This window comes from Aulonocara sp. 'chitande type north' Nkhata Bay, linkage group LG1 (genome assembly GCF_057382095.1).
Source record: "Aulonocara sp. 'chitande type north' Nkhata Bay isolate Kocher_YH1m ecotype deep benthic linkage group LG1, A_spYH_male_GT1.1, whole genome shotgun sequence".
Classification (NCBI taxonomy): Eukaryota; Metazoa; Chordata; class Actinopteri; order Cichliformes; family Cichlidae; genus Aulonocara; species Aulonocara sp. 'chitande type north' Nkhata Bay.
Window position 1 is genome coordinate 10,795,070 of NC_141344.1, and position 20,792 is coordinate 10,815,861.

The window sequence follows — 20,792 nt, forward strand, 5'->3', positions numbered from 1 at the left end:
TACTCTTTCGGTCATGACCATCCATTTGTCCATCTCACTTTTAATCATCTCCTTTTAGAAGTTTGTGGCTTCATATTTCACACTTCATGTAGCAATACAAAAAGGCCAACAACAAAAAAAAAGACACCCCATGTCCATTTTACTTGGTCTTTACAGTGGATTGTCGCTTGAACACAAAGGCCAGTGAAGCCTTAAACATCTGCACCCCGTCCAGCACAGACATCAGTAAAGTCAGTCTTTTTTTTCTTCTTATTCTTTTGTTTTCTTCCAGAAGATCATCTCCATATCTGTCAGAGAGTGCGGTGACTTGTACATAATGATGAGCGCGATATCCAGTGGCTGATACGTTAACATCCAAGAGAAAGAGAGTTGTTGCGTTTAGGGGCAGATGAATGCTTCCCCCCACACCATCCCACCCCTCTTTTGCCCCATTTTCATTACAACTTCAAGTATTTTTTTAAACAACAGCAAAAGTTAGCAAATCTACACTTTTTTTTTTCTAGTCTACTCTACTACTCTACAACCTGGTGCTAAATCAGCATCCAGAGCAAAAGATCAGCCCCTATACTACGTTTCCATGTCTTTTTTTATACATTATTTCCATGTTCTTTTATTCATACTTACAGTAGGCCACTGGATATTGATTTAATGTTTTTGTTTTTTTGTTTTTTTACTACGAGTAAATTGTAATACTTGCAGCTACAAGGTATGAGTTTTTAAATATATATTTATATATTTATATATTTATATTCTTTTAAAAAGCGTTTAGTCCTTTGGTCCCTATTTCCTAAGGAATGATGCATGTAAATTATCCTGGATTCTCCACTTTTCTCCTTTTCTTCTTGTTTTCTTCTTCGATCCAGAGCTTGCCCTGTCACAGAGCACAACACCTGTGTAGGCACAAAAACCAAAATGGCAGCAGGCTGGTGTGTGTGTTTGTATGTTTTGTGTGTGTGTGTGTGCGCACACGCATGAGTTTGCTTCAGTTCTTGTGTTGGCATTTGCACTTATTTATACATGTACAAAGTTTTTTTTTTCCTTTTTTTTTCTTTAAGTGTAGCATTTTTGAAATGTGTATGTTTGATTTGTTTTCTGTGTTTATCTATATCCTGTGTCAGTATGCATGCTTTGAGCATAATGAGTCTATAAAGGTTTTTTTTTTTCCATCATGTCTAAAAAACAGCAGCAAAAAGTTGGTCTCTGCAAAAAATCTTCTTCCACAGACGCCAAAGCAAAAGAGGAAAAAAAGAGGCATTTGCGAAGAAAAACGAAAATAAATAAACAAACAAAAAAACCCGACAACTCTGGGATCCTTCTCTCAGTCACCCAATCTTTCAGCGGCTTTCCAGGAGGATCAAGGGACCACCCTTCCTTCATGATATGTAGCAGAGCAAGAAGTCTTTGTACTTTTACTGCACTTGTGGAAATAAGGTGTTGTGGCCCTTCATCCTGTGACACAGAGAAAGAGAGAAAGGAAGAGAAAAAGACAGGAGAGAATAAGGAGAGTGGATTCAGTGGGGCTGTGGCAAACATGCTCAGGGTTGCTGGCTCCTGGTTATCACACAGACTGACAGGCACAGCCAACAGCATGAGAAACAGACGGGGAAGAGGAAAAAAAAAGAGGAGCGTGTCAATCACAACCAGAAATAAGTGGGCTAGAGGTGGGGTGGGAAATTTGTGTTTTAACCATATGGAACAGACATCTACACTGTGACAGCACTAATCCAGCGAAGGCCTAATTTAAACTGACTGCATCTCCCTGATTGGAAAAAAAAAGTTGCCCGAGATGTTGCTGCCATTCATCTTTTTGTTAATTCATTACAAACAGGCTACTAAGGAACAAGAAGGAAACATAAAGAAAACGAGACAAGTGTGTGTGCAAGTTCTAATATTGCAATAATTAGAATCACGTAATAACTGACAGTTGTCCATTATGAAAAAGATACATATTTCAAGAACTAACCTCTAATTAGGATAGCATGAAAAACAACTCCCTTGCCTTTGTGCTGGATTGATATGCTGCACTGTTACTAAATGTGTCTGTGCTGTCGAGCTTTGGGTTGATAAAAGATCTAGTTTACAGCCTATCATCCCTAATATGTTGTGAGCTATGATGTGGGTGAAGAAAGGCTATGAAATCACAGCAAATCACTCTCTGAGAGTGAACATGAAAGGGTCTGACTTTGTGACGAGAACATGCGCCCAGACGCTCTTTGTTCTACCTTTCCATTCCTGTAAATGAGCTTGTTACCATTTCATAATAGATCTGCTTTTTAGATGGGGGAGCAGCGATTCAAACTTATTTCTTATGTGTGCCAAAGCGAGCCCGGCCATTAGCAACATAAAGCACTAACAGTCCCAATTACAGATGCCCTATTTTATAAGCCATTCGCAATTCTCCCTATACATGTAGCTGAGTAGAAACACACAGTGGCTTTCAAATTGATCATTTTTTCCCCAAGTAAACAGCTTCTTTGAAAACATCACAACTGTTTCATGCAGTAACTTTGTCCAGTAACAAAGAATTCCTTTCTTTCTTTTCCCTTCACAAGCTTTTAGTCCTAATATTATGCCTCCGCACACCACCACCTACTTGGATGGCTCCATAAATGACACCTGGCAGTTAGGAGGCATAGCTGATGCCAGAAAAACCTTATGCCCCCTGGCGTGCCTGGCTAGACACCCCCTGAGTTCACTGGATAGACTAAGGTTGGGAGAGTCACCTGCAGGGCTTCTGAAATAATAGGGTAGAATGTGCTCAATGAAAACTACTAACGCTTATCAGTCTTGGCCTTGAGGGTTGGAAACAAACTCACTTGCAAAGAAAGGACCTTTTCACTATTAATTTGTATGCTGCTTTTTTGTACACAGAGCAAAAATTGTACTACATACAAGCAGCAAAACCGAATACCTAAATTATGCGGAGCTAGAATCACACTAAAAATATAACAAGCAACAGGCAGCCACAAATAATCAATCCAGGTATTTGTATTTCATTCTATCTTTTGTACCCTACTTACACCTCTCTGTACAGTATGGTGTATGGTGGACGGATTTTGGGTACGCGGGTCTGTAGTGCCGCCAGCAGCTTTTCTATCACTGTGTAATTGGTTTGCACCCTCATAAATAAATAAATGGGAAGTGATTCTCGTGTTAGGCAAACAAAACAATCTTGCTGAAGTACTCCCTGTGCAGATGGAAGTAGACTGTCAACATTTGCCTGTGCTCTCTGTGTGAACGTTAGAGATTTAATTGGCTTCACAAACATAGGGTCATCTTGGCCATCTCTCAACTAAACAGCTGTCGAACAGAGAGAGAAATAGGTCCTTTTTGAAAATAAGTAGACTTAAAGAATAAAAGTTTTCTGGAAGAAAAAACGCTTCGTGATGTGAATGTGAAGAGATAGAGAAATCGAAAATACAGTACATCCATACACATGAACCCCACAAGAGAAAGTAAAACATCACAAGGGCACACATTACAATAGCACAAAGGGTTAAAGGCCACTTCCAATTATAATCAACCAACAAGTCAGCACGTCAGTTACAGGTACCAGCCATGAAAGGCATCGATTACTGCACTCCACAAACTGCCAATATACAATATACAGTATATATAAATATATATAAAAGTAGGGCAGAATATAAAGAGAGAGTTTAGAGATATCAATCAACGCCACGTCATGCAACGCAGTCACAGGCCCACCACATGACGTCATCCAAAAGAAAATGACACCATGGGTTCAACTTACAGCTGAGGGAACTTGGCCCCATGACAGGTGTGGGGGTGTGTGGCTATAGCGGAGAAAGGCCACCTCACACTGTGATTGGCCTTGTCAGGTTGCCAGGTTGGTAAGGGTGCAAAAGAAGGAAAGAAACAATGGGATTTTCTTTTCCTCAAGTCAGAATTCAAAGCACCCCATCTATTTGTTCCATACTCACTTATTCTGCCTGACAAATCAAATGAGGTCATTATAGTTATTACCATAAAACTGAAAAAAAAAAGACAAGTAAAACAGAAATAACAGAGCAAATAATCTTCAGTGCAGCACAGAAAAAAGCCTCTTTGTACTTTAGTGTGGTGGTGAAATATTATTGGGTTGACAACATCTGCAGGTTAAAGGTTTGAATTGATGTTTTTATATTCGCAAAGATAACCCTTACGGCAAAAATGCATATTTCAGAAACTTGTCCTGTCTACAGTAATTGGATTTGCCTTGCATTGTTTGCTATGAGGGTACAGTGAGTGCTTCAGGTTTTTTGCATTAAGTTTATCTTTAAGACACAGAACGCAATTTCAGAGTAGCAGGGCTCCTGAGACCAGAAAAGGAGAATGCTGTCTGATCGTGTTTTTAATTCAACTTCAAAGCAAAAATTTTCAGTGTTACAGAAAAAAGGCCTTCTGAAGTTATCTACATATTAAAGTTTTTACCTATAAGGAACACACACATGCACACACAGAAAATCATCATTCAAGTTTCATCAAAGTTTTTCATCATAATAACGCATTAGGGTTGGAATTTAGAAAATTAAACAGTTGAACTTTATTTACTTTAAGCCCAACAAGCCAATGTACTCTCTCCTGCTATAAATAAATGTTTGTGCAATAATTTAAAAGAACATACCTAGAAAATATACACTTTGTTTTTATCGGCCATGATTTTTAGGAATATATTAACCTAATTGCTCAAATTGACTTCAAAAAGTTAATGCATTTATTTCCTTAATATTTCAATGCTTATTATTGGTCTGTCTATTAGTTTAAAACAACCAAAGTGGTGTAATTACATAAGCAAAACACAAAGATGGCACAATGACAGAGGGATACATTGAAAAAACAAGTACGCACACATACTGATTAAGTGACATAATGTCATTATGGGAAACGTGTTTTCTTGGAGCCATTCTGAAAATATTTCAATGACTGTCATGTCATTCAGTGCTGTTGTATTTTCCATTTGCTCCTAAATCAAATTCACTCACTCCTTTTCTCTTCTTATGGTATCTTCTTAATTAGCGAGGATAGCTCTATTCAAATTATATCAGAGAACTGATAAAGGGAGCTGTATCAGTATAGGATACCACCTTCTATGAATGCTTTTTAGTAGAATAGAATAGAATACCAGAATAGAATACGTGCCTGTGTAATTGTAATACAAAAGTTTCCAGGCAATTGGTTTACGATGTATTTATATTGTCTTTTCACTGACAACTGTAGTTTGTATTAGATAATTATTTGAGACTAGATGCACTAATCTAACTTTTTCCAGGTACAATAGGTATCACCCAATACAGCAGTCCTATCTAAAATAAAGAACTTTATTCCACCTAATTTTCTTTTAATTAAAATGTAACAAATAAATGTATGTCATTTTACTGACTTTATGACCATGGATTAATTTGCACTAGTCTAGTTTCAGCAAGAGTTATTAGACTGTTGCACGCTAGTTTCTCCTAATCTCAGGACAGTACATTACACCTCTGTAAATGCAATAAAAGCTTTCCAATAAGTGTAAAATCAAATATAACAAGACAGAGAGAGACTGAAAAGCTTAAAGCATTCTTATTAAGGATTGGCAGTCATGTAAACACATTTGACTACAGTTTACATTGAAGTAAAAGCCAACCTTCAAACTTCAAACCTTTGGTTGTTAGGTTCCTCAATGTTATATAACCTCCTATGTTTGTAACTATTGCCATTCTGCTGAAAAGGGGAATAATGAACACAGGCTAATAGAGGACTGAACTGAATAGATGAGCCTCACAGATCTGCTTGTTGTGACTAATACCTGATCCAGACTTTCAGTCAGGATTGGCCCAGTACCCAATTTAAATATCAGATCGATGCATCCCTATATGTTACAATGGAGAATTATTCTATTGAGGCATGTTGCTACCTTAAGCAATCTGTATTTTTATTGATTTTTATTGAAGCTCTCACATTTTAAGGTACCTAATAGGGAGCTGTTGACAGAAGATTTCTTGCGGCAGATACACTAAGTGTGAAGACAGTGGCACAATTTTTTTTTTTTACATTTTGCCTCTATACACAAACACAGTGGACCTAAAATCAAAAAATGAGGTGTGTTTTCAAAACAAACTAACATATACTTTAATAAAAGTATTGTTTGTAATACTTGGATGACTTGGATAAAACTTGGACATTATCAAATTCTGTGTTTCCTTCCTTGAGATGCTCTGCCAGGCCTTTAATAATTTCAATGGCCTCTTTCACTTCCAGTGACAATGACGCTCTAGACCTTTTATTGGGAGTTCAAGTTACCAAGTGGAAGTTCGGCACTTATAATCAACTACACAAATACTTAATTTTTTATGCAATAGCAGGAGAATAGGCCTCATCTGGCCAAGTGTTTGTCAATCAGCTGTCTTTTGAGCCTTTGAAATTGGGGGACTATGTAAAAGAATGTCATAACAGTGTTACTATGCATGCAACTATGCATCCGTGTTGTTGTGGAAGCATTAAAAATGACATTTCCATGTATGTTAATTTCATAATAAAATATACAACACTATTTTCACTTCATAAAACATCTCTATAACCCTTGGTTACAACTAAATAGTTACAATAGAGCAGGATTAAGCTAAAAAACAAAAACGATATCTTAGATTAATAATTGTTTATAAGTACAAGTCTTTGAGTGAACAAAGGCTTTTACATTATGGTTGTCCCATACATGCTGATGGCATGAATCACTGATATCTATGGATATATAGAAAGGCCAGTTTTCTGTATCCTTTAACACTGAACACAGTGTTGCATTCTAGTGCACCAAATGCAGAATGCCACAATGGGACTGACAAATACTGATAAATATAGAGCACAAACATTTAAACATGCTGCACTTACTCTTAATACTCATTAGATGTCTGAATTGACTGTATAATTTTTTTTTCTTCGATAAAGGATCAGCTTGTATATTGCCAAATAGCTGACATAAGTCTAACGCTATTTGAGGAGATAAATTATTGCTTTTGGAAATTTGTTGCTAAACAACTTGTATCGATTTCCAGTGGAGTATCCAGTAGACAGGTAATTATGCACAGCTAGGTATTGATGATGTCATTTATTTGCCCTAAAGCATCCTGCAGGTCCAAGTTAGGCTAGGCTAGACTAGACTCCCAGAAGTAGACATAAAACAAATCTGTGCAGCAGGGAAACCTGGCAGAAATCACCAGAGGTTTTTGTGAAAAGGTCCTGTAAAATCTAGAAACATTGACACTTCTTGATTATCTTGATTATAGAACTATGTTTTTCTGACTGTAAGTAGTTGACACATTTTGTGGACTAATTTGTCTGGCATATAGATGACTCTGTAAATTTCAGTATTTTATTCAATGATGGGATTTTTATTTGGTGGAATAACGGAAGGTTGAGAGTTTATTTTCTTTTTGCTAATCTCAGTACAATAACCCCCCTGTAAAAAGCAGCCCACACTTTCACATTTTTTAATATTTGAAATGAGCAGAGAAATTCACAAAAGCGAGCTTGGGAAATGTTATTGTGTAGCTCATTTCATTACATTCGCAGTTCTTTATTTATACAATTTTTTAATTCATTTCTGCATTTCTGCATTGAAAGTATACAGTATTACTTTATAGTTGCTCAGATAATAAGTTTGAATTTTAGGAGCAATCAACATTTTCATTAGAAGTTACAATGAGATTTGCAGGAGTAAGTTCACAAACATTCTAGTCTTCTGTATTGTGTCCTATGTACTGCACTGATAATATTGTAAATTCAATTCAATTTTGTATAGCGCCAAATCACAACAGGAGTTACCTCAAGGCGCATCCATACCTTTTTGAGTGAAGTAAAACGCTTTTGAATGGCATGGTACATTATAGCATGGGTGTTACTGTACCTGGGTATGAATAGCAGACGAGTCAGTAAGGTCGGTTGGCATCTTTTGGCCGCTTTAGCTGCACCTTCAGCCTCTTCATGCCTATCTGAAAGCCATTCATGGCCTGGATAGCGGCTTGAGCACTGGATGGGTTATCAAAACTCACAAAGCCTGGGACAAGTACACAGAACAGGAGAGAGATGGGGGCAGAAAATGGGAAAATGAAAAAAGAAGGAAGGAAGAAAGAAGAATAGGGAATATGAGAGAGACATGAAAAAGAGAAAGGGATCGGTTAAGGAACAAAGAGGAAGACAGGTGAGATGAAAGAAGCAAGAGAAGGAAAAAATACCCTTTTTAACTCCCAACAATGGCAAAACAATAGGTCTTTGTTTTCGCTTTTCAGGCGATTAATTGAAAATCTCCGAATTAAAAAAGAAGATTAAACAAAATACCAGAAAGGCTAATAACGTAATAACACAGATATAAAAAAAGCAAAGGAGTACCATTAGAAACTGGGTGTTCAACTTGAACAGAGAACAAAAAAGAAAAAAAAGGTGTTCAGAGATATGAAAGAGAGAAAAGGAGTCTTCTATTATGTGTAACGCAAATGTTGCGCCTGTAAAAGTAAACTGTGTGTTGAGCCATACAACTACACCAGTGGTGTGTGTGTGTCTGTGTGCATGTGTATACATATTTTCATGTATGTGACTGCATCTAAGTAAGGAGCAAAGGGCATCGGGGACGTGACGAGATGCTAGGAGCAAGGTGTATAGGACAGAGGTGCCTGCTGCTCTGAGTTATCACCTGGGTGTCGAGGCGGAATGAGCCCACAGCTTTCCACACTGGGACTCCTTGCCTGGTCTTATCAGACACCTATGTGATTGACGGCCGGAATTTTCCGCCTGCCAACTGATTTGATCACACTGCTATGGGTCCAATTTAATTTGGGGGGAGAGGGCAGGCTTTTGTCAGTACGGGTGAGATAAGGCTGCTGCTTTTACAAACCCTTTAAACAAACTGAGCAGGGAAGGGCCTGTCAGTTGGTAGTGATCCCCCTCCCAATCCTACAAACACATCCATGCCTACACTATCCCTGGCTTTAATGAATCTCCATACCTCACATTTACATCCACATGCCAAATAGGTGATAGGATTCTAGGGGTCAAAGTAAAGTATAAAAGGACAAAGACTACCCTGCAAACTCTTGAATTCAGGCACATAAAATAAACAAGGATAAACAATATTTGAGTGTGCTCCTGATTTAAACTGTTTTCTTGAGGTTGATGTTTCATTCCTGTGATGTGGCATGGAGTGTGTGTTGCAGTACAACTCAAACCCCAAACACTTCTACCGCTTGAAGTACAGTTCTTCCCACAACCATCCATATCAGCAGAATGCTGCAAGCTTTGTAATGTTATACATTTCTAATAAAAACACACATTGAGGAGCAACAGGGAAAATCTAAGTCGAGGTGCCAGGTTGAACAGATTAGATTACTGCAGGAGTGAAGTCTTACATTCCCCCCCTACCCCCCACCCACCCAAAATACTGAGATGACCAGTAGACTCACACACAGTTGTGGCGTGCAGTATGCAGTAATGATTTTTTGGTAAATTAGTTTATTTGCTTATTTGCTGTGATGATTAGTTTATGTTCTTAGGTACTGACAAACTATCTATATGTCCTTTTATTGAACATATAACATAGCTGTTTATGGATGTAAATGTACTATATGTGCACTTTCGAAGCAAACAACAAACATGCAGAGGCAACTCGTCTTGATTTAAAAATAGAAAAGAGGTATTAAAAGGCAAAATAAAATGGCAAAAAACAAACATGTAGAAAGGGTAAGATGTTTCCGGTGTTCTCTAGGTTAGCTGCATCTCCTTGTTTTCATTTTTGCACCGTATTTAACGTGCTTCCTGTGCGTATGTGTTACGCCATTCTGAGAAGACCTTTTGAAATGTATTTTTAAGCTAATTCCGCCTAATTCCACTTAACAAGGTAAGCTTTGATCACATTTTAAAAGTCAACAGCGAGTGACTGAATGCAGAGGATTAAGACTAATTTTGTATCAGAGCCCAGGGTTAAAACCAAACATAATAATAACCATAATAATAATATAGCTCTTCATCAGTGGATATATATGGAGTTTACAGATTACCCTTAATATATGTTTTATTAATTTCTGAGACTCAATAATTCATTAATGATTTAAAAAAAGCTTGGTAAAATTATGTATTTTATAGTTAACAATTATACCAAAGTATATTACAAAAGACTGCACATGCAACTGTAGCATGCATCTGTTGCGATTTCTTGTCATCTTATTGTTTTAATTGTTTTGAGGTGAAATATTCCATCTCACCTGCACAAGTGTTTAATATCACACCACATTGCACATTGATATCCATTTTTTCATACTGCAAATAAATGCACTAAACTAAATAGACTAAATTTACAGTTATAAATCCCTTACGAGTATACTGTTCCAGGTTACATCCTTTAGAAGTAAGCATATTCTTTGAGTGTGCCTCCAGTGACCTCCTTTTTTATCACATTCAAATTCTCAAGCTTCTCTGTAAACACTTGGGTAAGAGGACGATCTGTGATTATCTTCTCACAATATGCCAAAACAAAAAAATAAGGTAACACATGAATACATATGGTATTTCTGTTCATTTGCTTACAAGTAGCCTTCTGCCCTGACGAGCACTTGGAGAGAAAAAAAAACAGGAAAAAATCTTGGCTAACTAAATGTCATCTTACAGACTGCTTTATTTAAATGTTACATATATAAATAATTAGCCTGCCAAAATTTGAATACACACCACAGTGCTTTGAACATTTTCTGTTTAATTAACAGTAAGGTCACCTAGTTTAGATGAGCGCTTCTTATTTGGTAGCCACTGTAATTGTGCTTTGCATAATTAGATAGCTAAGTATATTTTCTTCTTCATTCAATAGACTTCATCAGACAATCAATCTATTCACTGTGATACAGCTGTGTACAGTGTGTAGATGCACATATAATGTATTTACACATTTCCAATCATTAACCACACTATCAAGACTAAACTCACACATTTTTAAGATTAAGTGTTCCAAGTTCTTAGATGCATAATAACGTATCTCCCCTAATGCACAGCATCTTCTGCCTAATTTGTTAATGTCCTACAAAAGAGCCTTGGGGCTCCTGCTATAAAAAGGAGGGAGAAATTACTTTTTTTTAAAAAGCCACAAAAGAATCATGGGTTGAATTGATATTTTTCAGCTAAAATCTTAATTACTTGCTATGAAAAAGAAGCTGGGGAGGCTGATGAAGTTGCCGCCCCTTTGTCCTTCTCCCTTGTTGACTGACAGATAGTGATAGTGAGAGGCATATGTTTATAGGAGAAGACACACAGGGAGCTAGTCTAACAAAGAGGGAGAGATGAGAGAAGAGAGGAAAGAGGAGGAAGCCTCACAGACATGCCATGGTGAAGTGAAACTGAAAGAAAGCCAATGCTGGAAATCTCTCTCTCTCTCTCTGTCTCTCTTGCTCTCTTTCTCTCTCTCTCTTTCCCTGTCTCCTGAGTGCTGCTGTCCAACTGAATCAACAGCAAGGCCCACACCAGTCTATTATTATCTCTTTAAGCCCATGGATTCCACCTGCACCGCCTCCACCCTGATGAACTGGTTTGCTGTGTGGGAGGCGAGAGAGGCAAGCGAGGGGTGGCATGATGCTGCTGGGTTGCCCAGCTGGAGGATTGTGGGAGTCTGGGAAAATGCTTTTCTCTTGGGTAAAGGAGGCTTGTAATTGTAAGAAGGGGAAATAGATACTAATTGTCTCAGTAATGGTGTGATAGAGAGGGTGATGAGCAATGTTGGGCAAGTTACTTTGAAAAAGTAATTAATTATAGTTACTAGTTATTTCTTCAAAAAAGTAACTGAGTTAGTAACTGAGTTACAAGATTCTAAAAGTAATTAGTTACTTGAAAAGTAACCATTGCGTTACTTAAAAAAAAACAAAAACAGTTTAACCCTCTGGGGTCCAGGGTATAATTGGCCATTTTTTAACTACTTTTGATGTTTCCTCTACATTTCACCTTTAAAAACGATTTACTTTGCCTTGTTTGGTATCATCAGCACAACCTCATGTGTCTGAATTTACAGCTATGTTTTCATTTTTACATACTGTATTAACACAATTGATCTAAAACATAAAATCAGTGTAGAAAAAGTTAAAATTTTACTGTAACAACCACAAACATGTTTAATGAATCATATTTCATAACTTGAAATGCAAATATAAATTGACAATTTTAAAATGATATGCACAAGTTTTGCAAACAATACAGTTATTTGCAGCCATTTACCTTTTACCCCTTTTTAAATAACCATTTCAAACTATTTACGCAACAATCACATGTTCTGCATTAAATAAGATGCCACACAAATTATTTGTGCCACTCCAAAAATATCTGTCCACTATAAAGGAGAACATCATAGCCTGACCTGCACAGCCTGCAGGTCTGACAGCAGCAGGTGTATCACTCCTGTTTCTACCTGGAGACAGTGGTCGCCTCATTGTTCTGACACACAACACAAAACTATCCACAACACTACACACTAACTACACAAGACAACACATTAACTACACATTCCAAACACGCTAAACGTCACAAATCTCTCCCATCTTAAAACTCGCTCTCTCTCTCTCTGTTGTCTTTCTTTCTCTCTCTCTCTCTCTCGCCATCACTCTTAAAACTTCCCCCTCTTCCTAAACAACCAAATGTCCTGTTGCCGTATCATTTTTTGATTGGTTGAAATGGTGCATTTTTCCACCAACACGAACGGGCTGTTTTTTATTTTAGTTTTTTGGTCATAAGCAGAGAGTGCTTGCTAGCTCTATCCTTAGACAGTAAACGTGACGAAAGTATTCAGAAAAAAACACCGCTTATATATTGTTTATCATGACTCTGGTTTTAGTTGCCCTCTTAGCACAATTTAAAAACTGGTATATATCACTTTATTGCTTTGTCATCTTGAAGTGGTCATGTGATTGGCTTACCACGACTACTATATTCTTCCTCAGCCAAACAGCAGCACTCATGCCATTGTTTTCCCCCCTTAGCTCCAGGTGTTGTGCCAAAAACTCATCGTTTGCCAGAAAGTGATTGCCGTCCGTGGGAGCTTGTAACGCTGTTATTCCCATCACTGATGACACGTAATGTTGTGATCAACAGTGTGATGGATACATGTGTGAATGAAATGCCAGCTGTGGAGAGACACTTGGGTCAGTGGCTAGCTCACCAATTCTAGTGAGCTTTTGGCTTTTCTATTACTAAGACCACTATCTTTTTATGTCTGTGTGGTAGACTCAGGGAGCACTGTTCCTTGATCTCCCTCTCTGCTCCCCTGTGCAGTGGCATGTAACGACACTTTTAAAATGTTAATTGCAGCTTGATTAGTTCAGACAGTGGGAATAAAAGCAAAAGCATACACTAATTGCAGGGAAGCAACAAGAGAAATGAGAATATTACCAAACACAGCCACCTTGCAACATTCATTTCATTGGATCATTGGAATTCTTTTTCCCTTCTCTTCATAAGTGATTTTTGACTCACCGAAACATTTGCTCTGATTAGTCGCTCGGTCCACAAACACTTTGGCGGAGATGACGTTGCCAAAAGGTAGGAACATTTGCATGAGCTCAGCATCTCCAAACTCCTGGGGCAGGTGATAAATAAACAGGTTGCAACCTTCTGGCCCTGGTGATGAGAGAAAGACAACAGAAGGGTTATGTGGGAGTGTAATGTGCCCGGTGAGAGAAAGACTGACCATAATAACATGGGTGGAAAAAAATAACTATAAGGCAGTCTTGACAATAATCCAGTAATGCAGGAACCTTGGAAGCACTTCACTCTGTTTATTTTATCGGTGGCACAAATATTGGCTTTGTTAAACCTGGTTATTGTGGCATTTGCGGCGTACACAAAGCCTAATCCCATTTTTTCTAGTGTTATAAGGTCAAACTGTATGTTCAGGTTGTTTTTGTGGTTTCCATTTGAATCTTTCTAAGAGCCCCATTTCATACAATAACTGCATAAAGAGGGGACACTTCACTGAATCAGATTATAACGGTTAAATTTGACTTTTGTGTGAGTACATGTGCTGAAAATAGCAACACACAGACAGGTAGAAGCAAAAATAGGAGAATGAAAAGAAAAGAAAATAGCCAGATTTAACAACATAACCCCAAAAGAAGTTGAATTAAAGTAAAAGACTTAGACAGCTATACTGGGAAAAGTGAAGCACTGAGACACAGAAAAACAGAGAAGAGACAGAGCACACATTAAGACATAAGCCAAGTTTTTGCCCCAATTACTGTGTGACAGTAGGACTGTGTTCCAATCTCTCTCCATCCTTCACACTCATCCAACCAGCTGCCACATATTGTACAGGCCAATCTGGATAAAGGAAGGAATGAACTGGAAAGAGAGTGAGAGAGGGAGCCATGGACACATAGAAAGAAAGAGAAATGTGATGGACTCAGGGACAGTAAGCTTGCAGCTGGCTGCCTGGCTAGGTTTCTTCCCTGTCTCATTGCTCAGGGTGATAGCATGACGAGATGAGACTTGGTCTGGTGAGAAGGCTGATAAGAGGGCTGCAGTGGTGGCTGGCTGCAGTGCTACTATGCCTCGTTGAGATAGAGAACACACACACACATATTGGTTGACAGAGTGAGAATTTTTTTAAGCAGTTATACACTGTATCTCAGTTCTCTCTGTACAGATTTAGGTGCTTCACATAATGTTCACATTAAATTCTTGCTTGCTTGAAAAGCTTTTTGTTTGAAAGAATAAAATACTAGTGCATGAGGACTTTTTTCACATTTGCCTTACAAATATAATCCCCCGTTGTTTTTGTTATAATCAACTTCAGTATGCTACTGCATGAGCATGTAACTAATGAATCTTTATGTTATAAAGAATACACTTAAACATTAAGGCCTTTTTTTATGCTTTAGCACTACGAAGTGAAGATTAATTGCACAATGCACCGACTAGAGAATAATGGCACCATCAGGATTTACACTTGTTTCATACGAGCCTGGCTCTTACTCTGCCATTCTTTCTAGCACTAGGTACAAAATCTCCTCTGAAAGTAAAGGTTAACTGTGCACAAAACAGGAAGGTGATAGCACATTTATTTTACCCAGAACAATTGAAGTACCTCTACCTGGCAACAGAAAAACAGCCAAGTTGTCTGAAGGTGGCAAAGTAGGTATATAGAGAGGGATATAGGAAGCGCAAACTTCACATTCACTTCATAGAGAGAGCTATGGGACTTCAGTTGGTAATATTTCGGCTAGATCAGTGGGTAACAAAACATGCCAGATTATTAGCTTAAGAAAAATGAGTGTTTTAAAATAGAGAGCAAGTATCTGTGACAGCAGATAAAGGTGGCGGTGTGTCTGTGCCTTGGTGTCTATGTTGTTCTTCGTGTCCAAAGTATAAGATGATGATAAAAAGGAACATGCCAGTCTCCTGTGGTGATCTAATACTCCTTAGTACTGTCTCATACACAGTTTCTAAAGGTTCACATTCCAAGGATGCCTAATAAAGTACTCCACGATCCAAGACACCAGAGTAACATTAGAATGTGTGGCAATCACCTAGGTGTTTGAATGGTGGATTAGGTATATGATGGAGAAGTTGGGGGTGTCCAGTAAAGACCTAACTAGTGCCTTCATGATGCTATATAAATAAAATGCCATAACCTGTAGCCACTGACTTCCAAGGGCCATAAATTTGAGGTGTGGTTGCTTCTGGGTTACTGGCCATCAGTGTTTTCATTTTGAAACTATTGGTAAAACAACTGGGACATGGAGCCATGGACATGTTGATGTTCCCATCTACTGTTTGATGGCTAGGCATGTAACCAGTAACTTTCCTCATGCCTCTCCAGACCTCCCTGGTGTCACTCTGCTTGTCCCTCTTCAGGTTCAGGGGAGTAGTGTTGTAAAATAAGGAACGACTTCAATTGACGTCACTTAAAGCATTATTGTTTAGGCTGAACAACAGGAGTTAGTTGTCATTTCACACTGATGTTTTGCACACAATTGGTAGTTAAAGATGCATTAAGTGTTATGTAGGTACCAGGTGTTTGGATAAGTATGTGGAACTAATCGATATCATGTTGGTAATACTGAAAATCAATGATATTTCTAGAGAAACATATACCACAAAATAAACCACTTTAACGTTCTAATTTTGTCAGATTGATGCACCAAACTCTGGAATATAAAACAAAACAACAACAACAACAAATCTCTTGTTTTGACATAATAGAGAATTAGTTGTATACTGTGGTTAAAATTTGAGGCATTTTTATTTATCCTTGTGGTTGATTTAACAGCAGTGTAACAGTGTATTGACATAACATATATTACTGTCAGTGTGTTTTGCAATACTGAATTAAATAAAATACAATACTGTGGTGCCTAACAGGCTAGTGTTGATATTGCTGGATAAAATTATAATTTTGAATTTTGAAGGACTATTACTGTTGACATATCACACACACACAGCTAGACTGAATCCAAATTGCTAGCCTTCAGAGGAAGGATGAAGCTGAAGTTTGACTCTGCCTGTGTATTCAGGTTTAAATGTATCTTGTTAAATGGAAGGGCTGCAGACTGTGGCAGTGGCCCGAGACAGGCTGGGACACCAGCCAAAACCCACAGGAGACCAGAACTCAGACAGGCCACTGGCTAAACCGAGAAGAGCTGTGTGATAGTGTGCCTATGAGTCTGGCTGTCTGTATTTGCATTAATGTGACTTCTATGATTCTTGCTAATTATTAAAATGTTCAAATGCATCACTGGGAGATGTTAAGTAATTGCCTTAACGATTCTATGTTTCTTCTATACTGTGGAATTATGCCAGCATGCAACTTGTGTGGATAAGTATGCCTGCATTCATTTTCATTTGTACAGTTCTCCACAGTGACCCTGTCATGCGCACACACTAGTGACAAAATATGAACATAAACTAACTTTTCCTCCAGGCAATGCTGGAAACACTCAGTTTCAAGTCCATATATTGATTATTCATACCACTCTACGCTGTCTCATATAATCATATAGATGAATAATTGAGACTGACAAATGGTGCCAAAAAGAGTGATTTACCGTCACAGTATATCCTATACTTTATTATATCTGATGCTGTGCCATAAGAACGAACACTACACTAGGAATGGTAATAAATGATTATGCATGCAGCTAATTAATCTGATGAATATTTATAACCACTTAAACACATTGTAATGGACTGATTAAGCAGTCCAGCACTGCGAGTTTGAATTAGTGCAGTTTTTGAATAATGACAGAGTAACTTTCCATCTCACTGCTAATGTTCTTCTCTTTAAATGGGGAGCCTTTTTCTCATATTTTCCCCAGCCAGCTTTTTCCCTCCCTCGCTAATTCAAAGCAGCGCAGCTACATTAGAATGGAACATGGCAATTATCACCTTTTATCTTGGGTGGGCGCGCTTGCTCGCTCTTACCTTCCCTCTGTTGCTGGGGAATGATGGTTGGTTGCTGGGGGAACGCTTGGCTGATTGGCGCATAGGCGGCAGGGTAGGCTGCTGTTGCAAAGGGAGAACCAGAGTGGAGTTTTTCACATCTCCATTTTCATATTTGACACAACAAAACTCAAATCATTATTCCATTGTTCATTTGTGTCCTCTAGACATTGCATAAATAAATTGCATGATGACTGGGAGCCTGGGCTCATTTGGCTGGCAGATCACTTCACAAAGAGAATGGTAAAAGGGGAAGTTCAAGTAAGCAGACGCATAAAGAAAGGGAGTAAGACTAACACCATGTTAATGAGAGCTGATGTCATGCACAAAGCAGTGCTCACGACAGGTCTGTGTCATCTCTCATCCAGGAGCCTTAGGGTAGGTTAAAAATCTCAGCTCTTGGTGTACTTTTAGAATTAGGGTTTTTGTGTGGGTGTATATCAAGTCAATTAAAAATCTTCTTTGCAGTTCTAATGTAATGTAGCCTGATCCAAGAGGAAACTGGCAAGTCATCTGGCAATCGCTACCTGTCATGTGCCTGCTGATGTGACAAACCGAATGGGAGAGGGAAGAGGCAAAGGGACAGATGGAGGAAGTGAGGGAGTAGTGAAGGTAGGAGAGACAGCTCACCTGCGTAGTGCTGGACACCAGCATAAGCCTGTTGGAGAGGGTCGGTCACTGTTGGACTCTGTGCTGCACAGAGACGAAAAGAAAGACAGACAACAAAGAGCAAAATTAAAGTAAATGAGACAAAGAGAGGATAGATGGCGGTCAAGACGGACACAGACAAAGAGAAATAGAGAGAATGTTAAACAGCACGACAGAAATTGTGGTTAGTTGCAGAGAAACATCGGGGGGTAAGGTCACACAGGGAGTGAGAGAAATTTGGGTTGTCATGTCTTTCAGTTCTTCAAAATGCCTGTTCGTCCCAGATGTTTGCATCAAATATTAACTACATGCCAAACAAACCACTTTGTAGTTCATTACAATTGCAGCTGCCTTTGCATAATGCAAAAGTGGAGAGTGAATGTCTGTCAATTTTTCAGGAATCAGTCCAAGGCAACATTAAGAAGCTGAGAACAGACTGAGACATATCAAATTAGCCATAATTGACTGATGGATGAACTGATGGATTCATCATGATACTGGGATGGCTTCTCAGAAATCTGTCAAAGATACTGTTGATTGACCCTCAAGCCTTAAATGCTTCAATTCAGTTGAAAAAAATATGATCAGAAAGTGAAGTTTAAAAGAGCCTTTTGAAGTTTTAGTTTTACATGAACTAATATAAGTTGTTACAGCTGACAACTTGCATTGTAGCTCTAGTATGCACCAACATGAATATTTTTTTCTGTGGTAAATCTGGTGAGCTGGCCAAGGACTTTAAGAAAATTCCAAAATCGTGGCTGATCACAACTTTGAGCAAAATTGAATGCTCAAAACTTATAACAAAATTTGGTTGATGAGTGAAAGGTAGAGAATTTCAGGACATTGGCAAGGCTAAAGAAGACAACATCTGGTTAAAAAGAGTATATATAAGCGGATATATCTATTAATAGATATCTGTTTAAGAGGTATTTCTGTTTATTTCAAAAATGCATATACACACACAGAAGGTGCTTGGTTTGAATTTTATCTGAGGTGTGTCCTTTTACTTTTCAACCAATCTTCAACCAGTAATTGTTAACATTGTTTAGATGTTTAGGCAAATTTGTTTTCAGCTGTTGCTGGGTGAATGTACAACAGAAGCATAATAAAAAATAACACACTGTCAGTGCTAACAGCTAACAGTGTCCAGGCCCAGAACAGACTCAAGACTCAGCTAAACCTAGATATTCTCACCTGGGTAAGGGTGAATACCATTGGTGTAAATGGGCTCGGATGTGGGCTGCCCATTGCTTTGAGGTGGGAGGGCACTGAATCCATTGACCCCAATAGGAGTGGCTATGCTGGGCACGGCTGTGGCAGAGATGCCTGGGGGTGTGCTGGTGCCTGCAAATAGATACAGAGTCATTATGAAAACTGCAGGGTGTAGGCAACAAGCTTAAAATTTGGTCCAAGAAAAGTATATTCTTGTAGTGAAAAATACATGTTCTCACCTGTACTACAATATAACATGCATCGAATGGGTACAGATGTGTACATTTTGACTAGGGCTGGGTATCGTCACTGATTTCTAGAATCGATTCAATCCGATTCGATTTGAATCGGGTAAATTTTGCCTCAGACAGTCAGAAATATTATAATTCTAATCACGTATCAGTACATTTCCATATTTTTATTTCTATGAAAAGAAAGCTGACACTTGCGAGACTTTATCAAAGGTGTAAGCATCACAGCAGATACCTTTGTGTCAAAGTAGCCGAGGAGAAAACACAGAAAAGCATGAAGGCGACTTTCCTGGCCTGGGATTTTATAGCAGATAACCTTAAAAATATTCTCCAGTAGATCAAAAACAAAACAAAACGTAATCAACATATTAACATTACCTAATGCTGCTGAAGTGAAGCAAAGCAAAGTTACAGAGGTTTTATTAGAGACACGGCTAAGCCTTTTGCAATTTTGCATAATTTTAAAAAGTTTAAATTTGTTCAGTAGCCTATTGAACAGCAGCAATGAGGCTTGTGTCAGTCAGTACCATAACATTGACTCCGCCATGCTCAACAGATGATGTAGTATGACTTCCTGGCACTTTTCTCTTTCCATCATTCTGGTAATCTTAGTTAATCTAAGATTTTTTGCAGAGCTGTGTAGGCTCTTCTAAATGTTTTCTGACAAAGTCAAATCTGGTCTTTTTGTTCATGAGTGTCAACAGTGTTTGATAAAGGTGTCTCTTTATTGTAGACTTAATTATATGGCTCCTTCTTTAAGAGCGTTCCTGACTGTACAAGATGATGTCAGTGTTTTCCTTTATCAAGGAAGGTTTGGCTTGGTTTGACTGAACATTCAGTTTTCAATTTAAAAAAAGCACTTAGTCTAGATGCACGCTCAATCATCCAGGTAAGGAAATCCCAGAAAGTTGTTTCTGTTTATGTGGACTTTGTGTTTCAGTGGGAGAAAATGCAACATTTGCCACTGAAAAAACAATGTTCAGCACAGAGTCATATCCTTCTGGGAATGACTGTTGATTTGGCCACTCCTAAAGTTTTGCTGTATCAGTTTGTTTTGGGAGTTTTTCAGATTAGTGAGTATTCCTTTGATTGCAATGTCCCTTTGGACCTTATTTTTGGATTTCTAGTAAACAGTTGCCAAAAGCAACTTTAAAACTTGGACTCAATCACAGATCTTTCGTCTGTGTAATTTTTCATAGAAAAACAAGGAAATATTCTCACCTGGCCACGAAACTGCTTGTTAGTCAA

The 20,792-nt window shown here is 38.2% G+C and overlaps 1 protein-coding gene across 9 annotated transcripts in view; it reads right to left on the reverse strand.

Moving 5' to 3' along the window:
- Positions 1-826: 826 nt before the first annotated feature.
- celf6 (CUGBP Elav-like family member 6) overlaps positions 827-20,792 on the reverse strand; it is a 152,206-nt gene continuing 132,240 nt past the window's right edge. For 6 of the 9 annotated variants that reach the window (XM_086265941.1, XM_086265611.1, XM_086265693.1 and 3 more), the window contains 6 exons: positions 19,276-19,425; positions 18,064-18,126; positions 17,416-17,496; positions 13,471-13,614; positions 7,883-8,032; positions 827-1,449 (listed from right to left, as the gene is read on the reverse strand). In XM_086265941.1, coding sequence (XP_086122067.1) covers positions 7,905-8,032; positions 13,471-13,614; positions 17,416-17,496; positions 18,064-18,126; positions 19,276-19,425 — 566 coding nt within the window. In that variant the 3' untranslated portion in view covers positions 827-1,449; positions 7,883-7,904. Of the gene's footprint in view, positions 1,450-3,751; positions 3,832-7,882; positions 8,033-13,470; positions 13,615-17,415; positions 17,497-18,063; positions 18,127-19,275; positions 19,426-20,792 lie in introns of all 9 variants that reach the window. The other 3 variants (XR_015125278.1, XM_086265638.1, XM_086265857.1) reach the window with 3 other exon arrangements.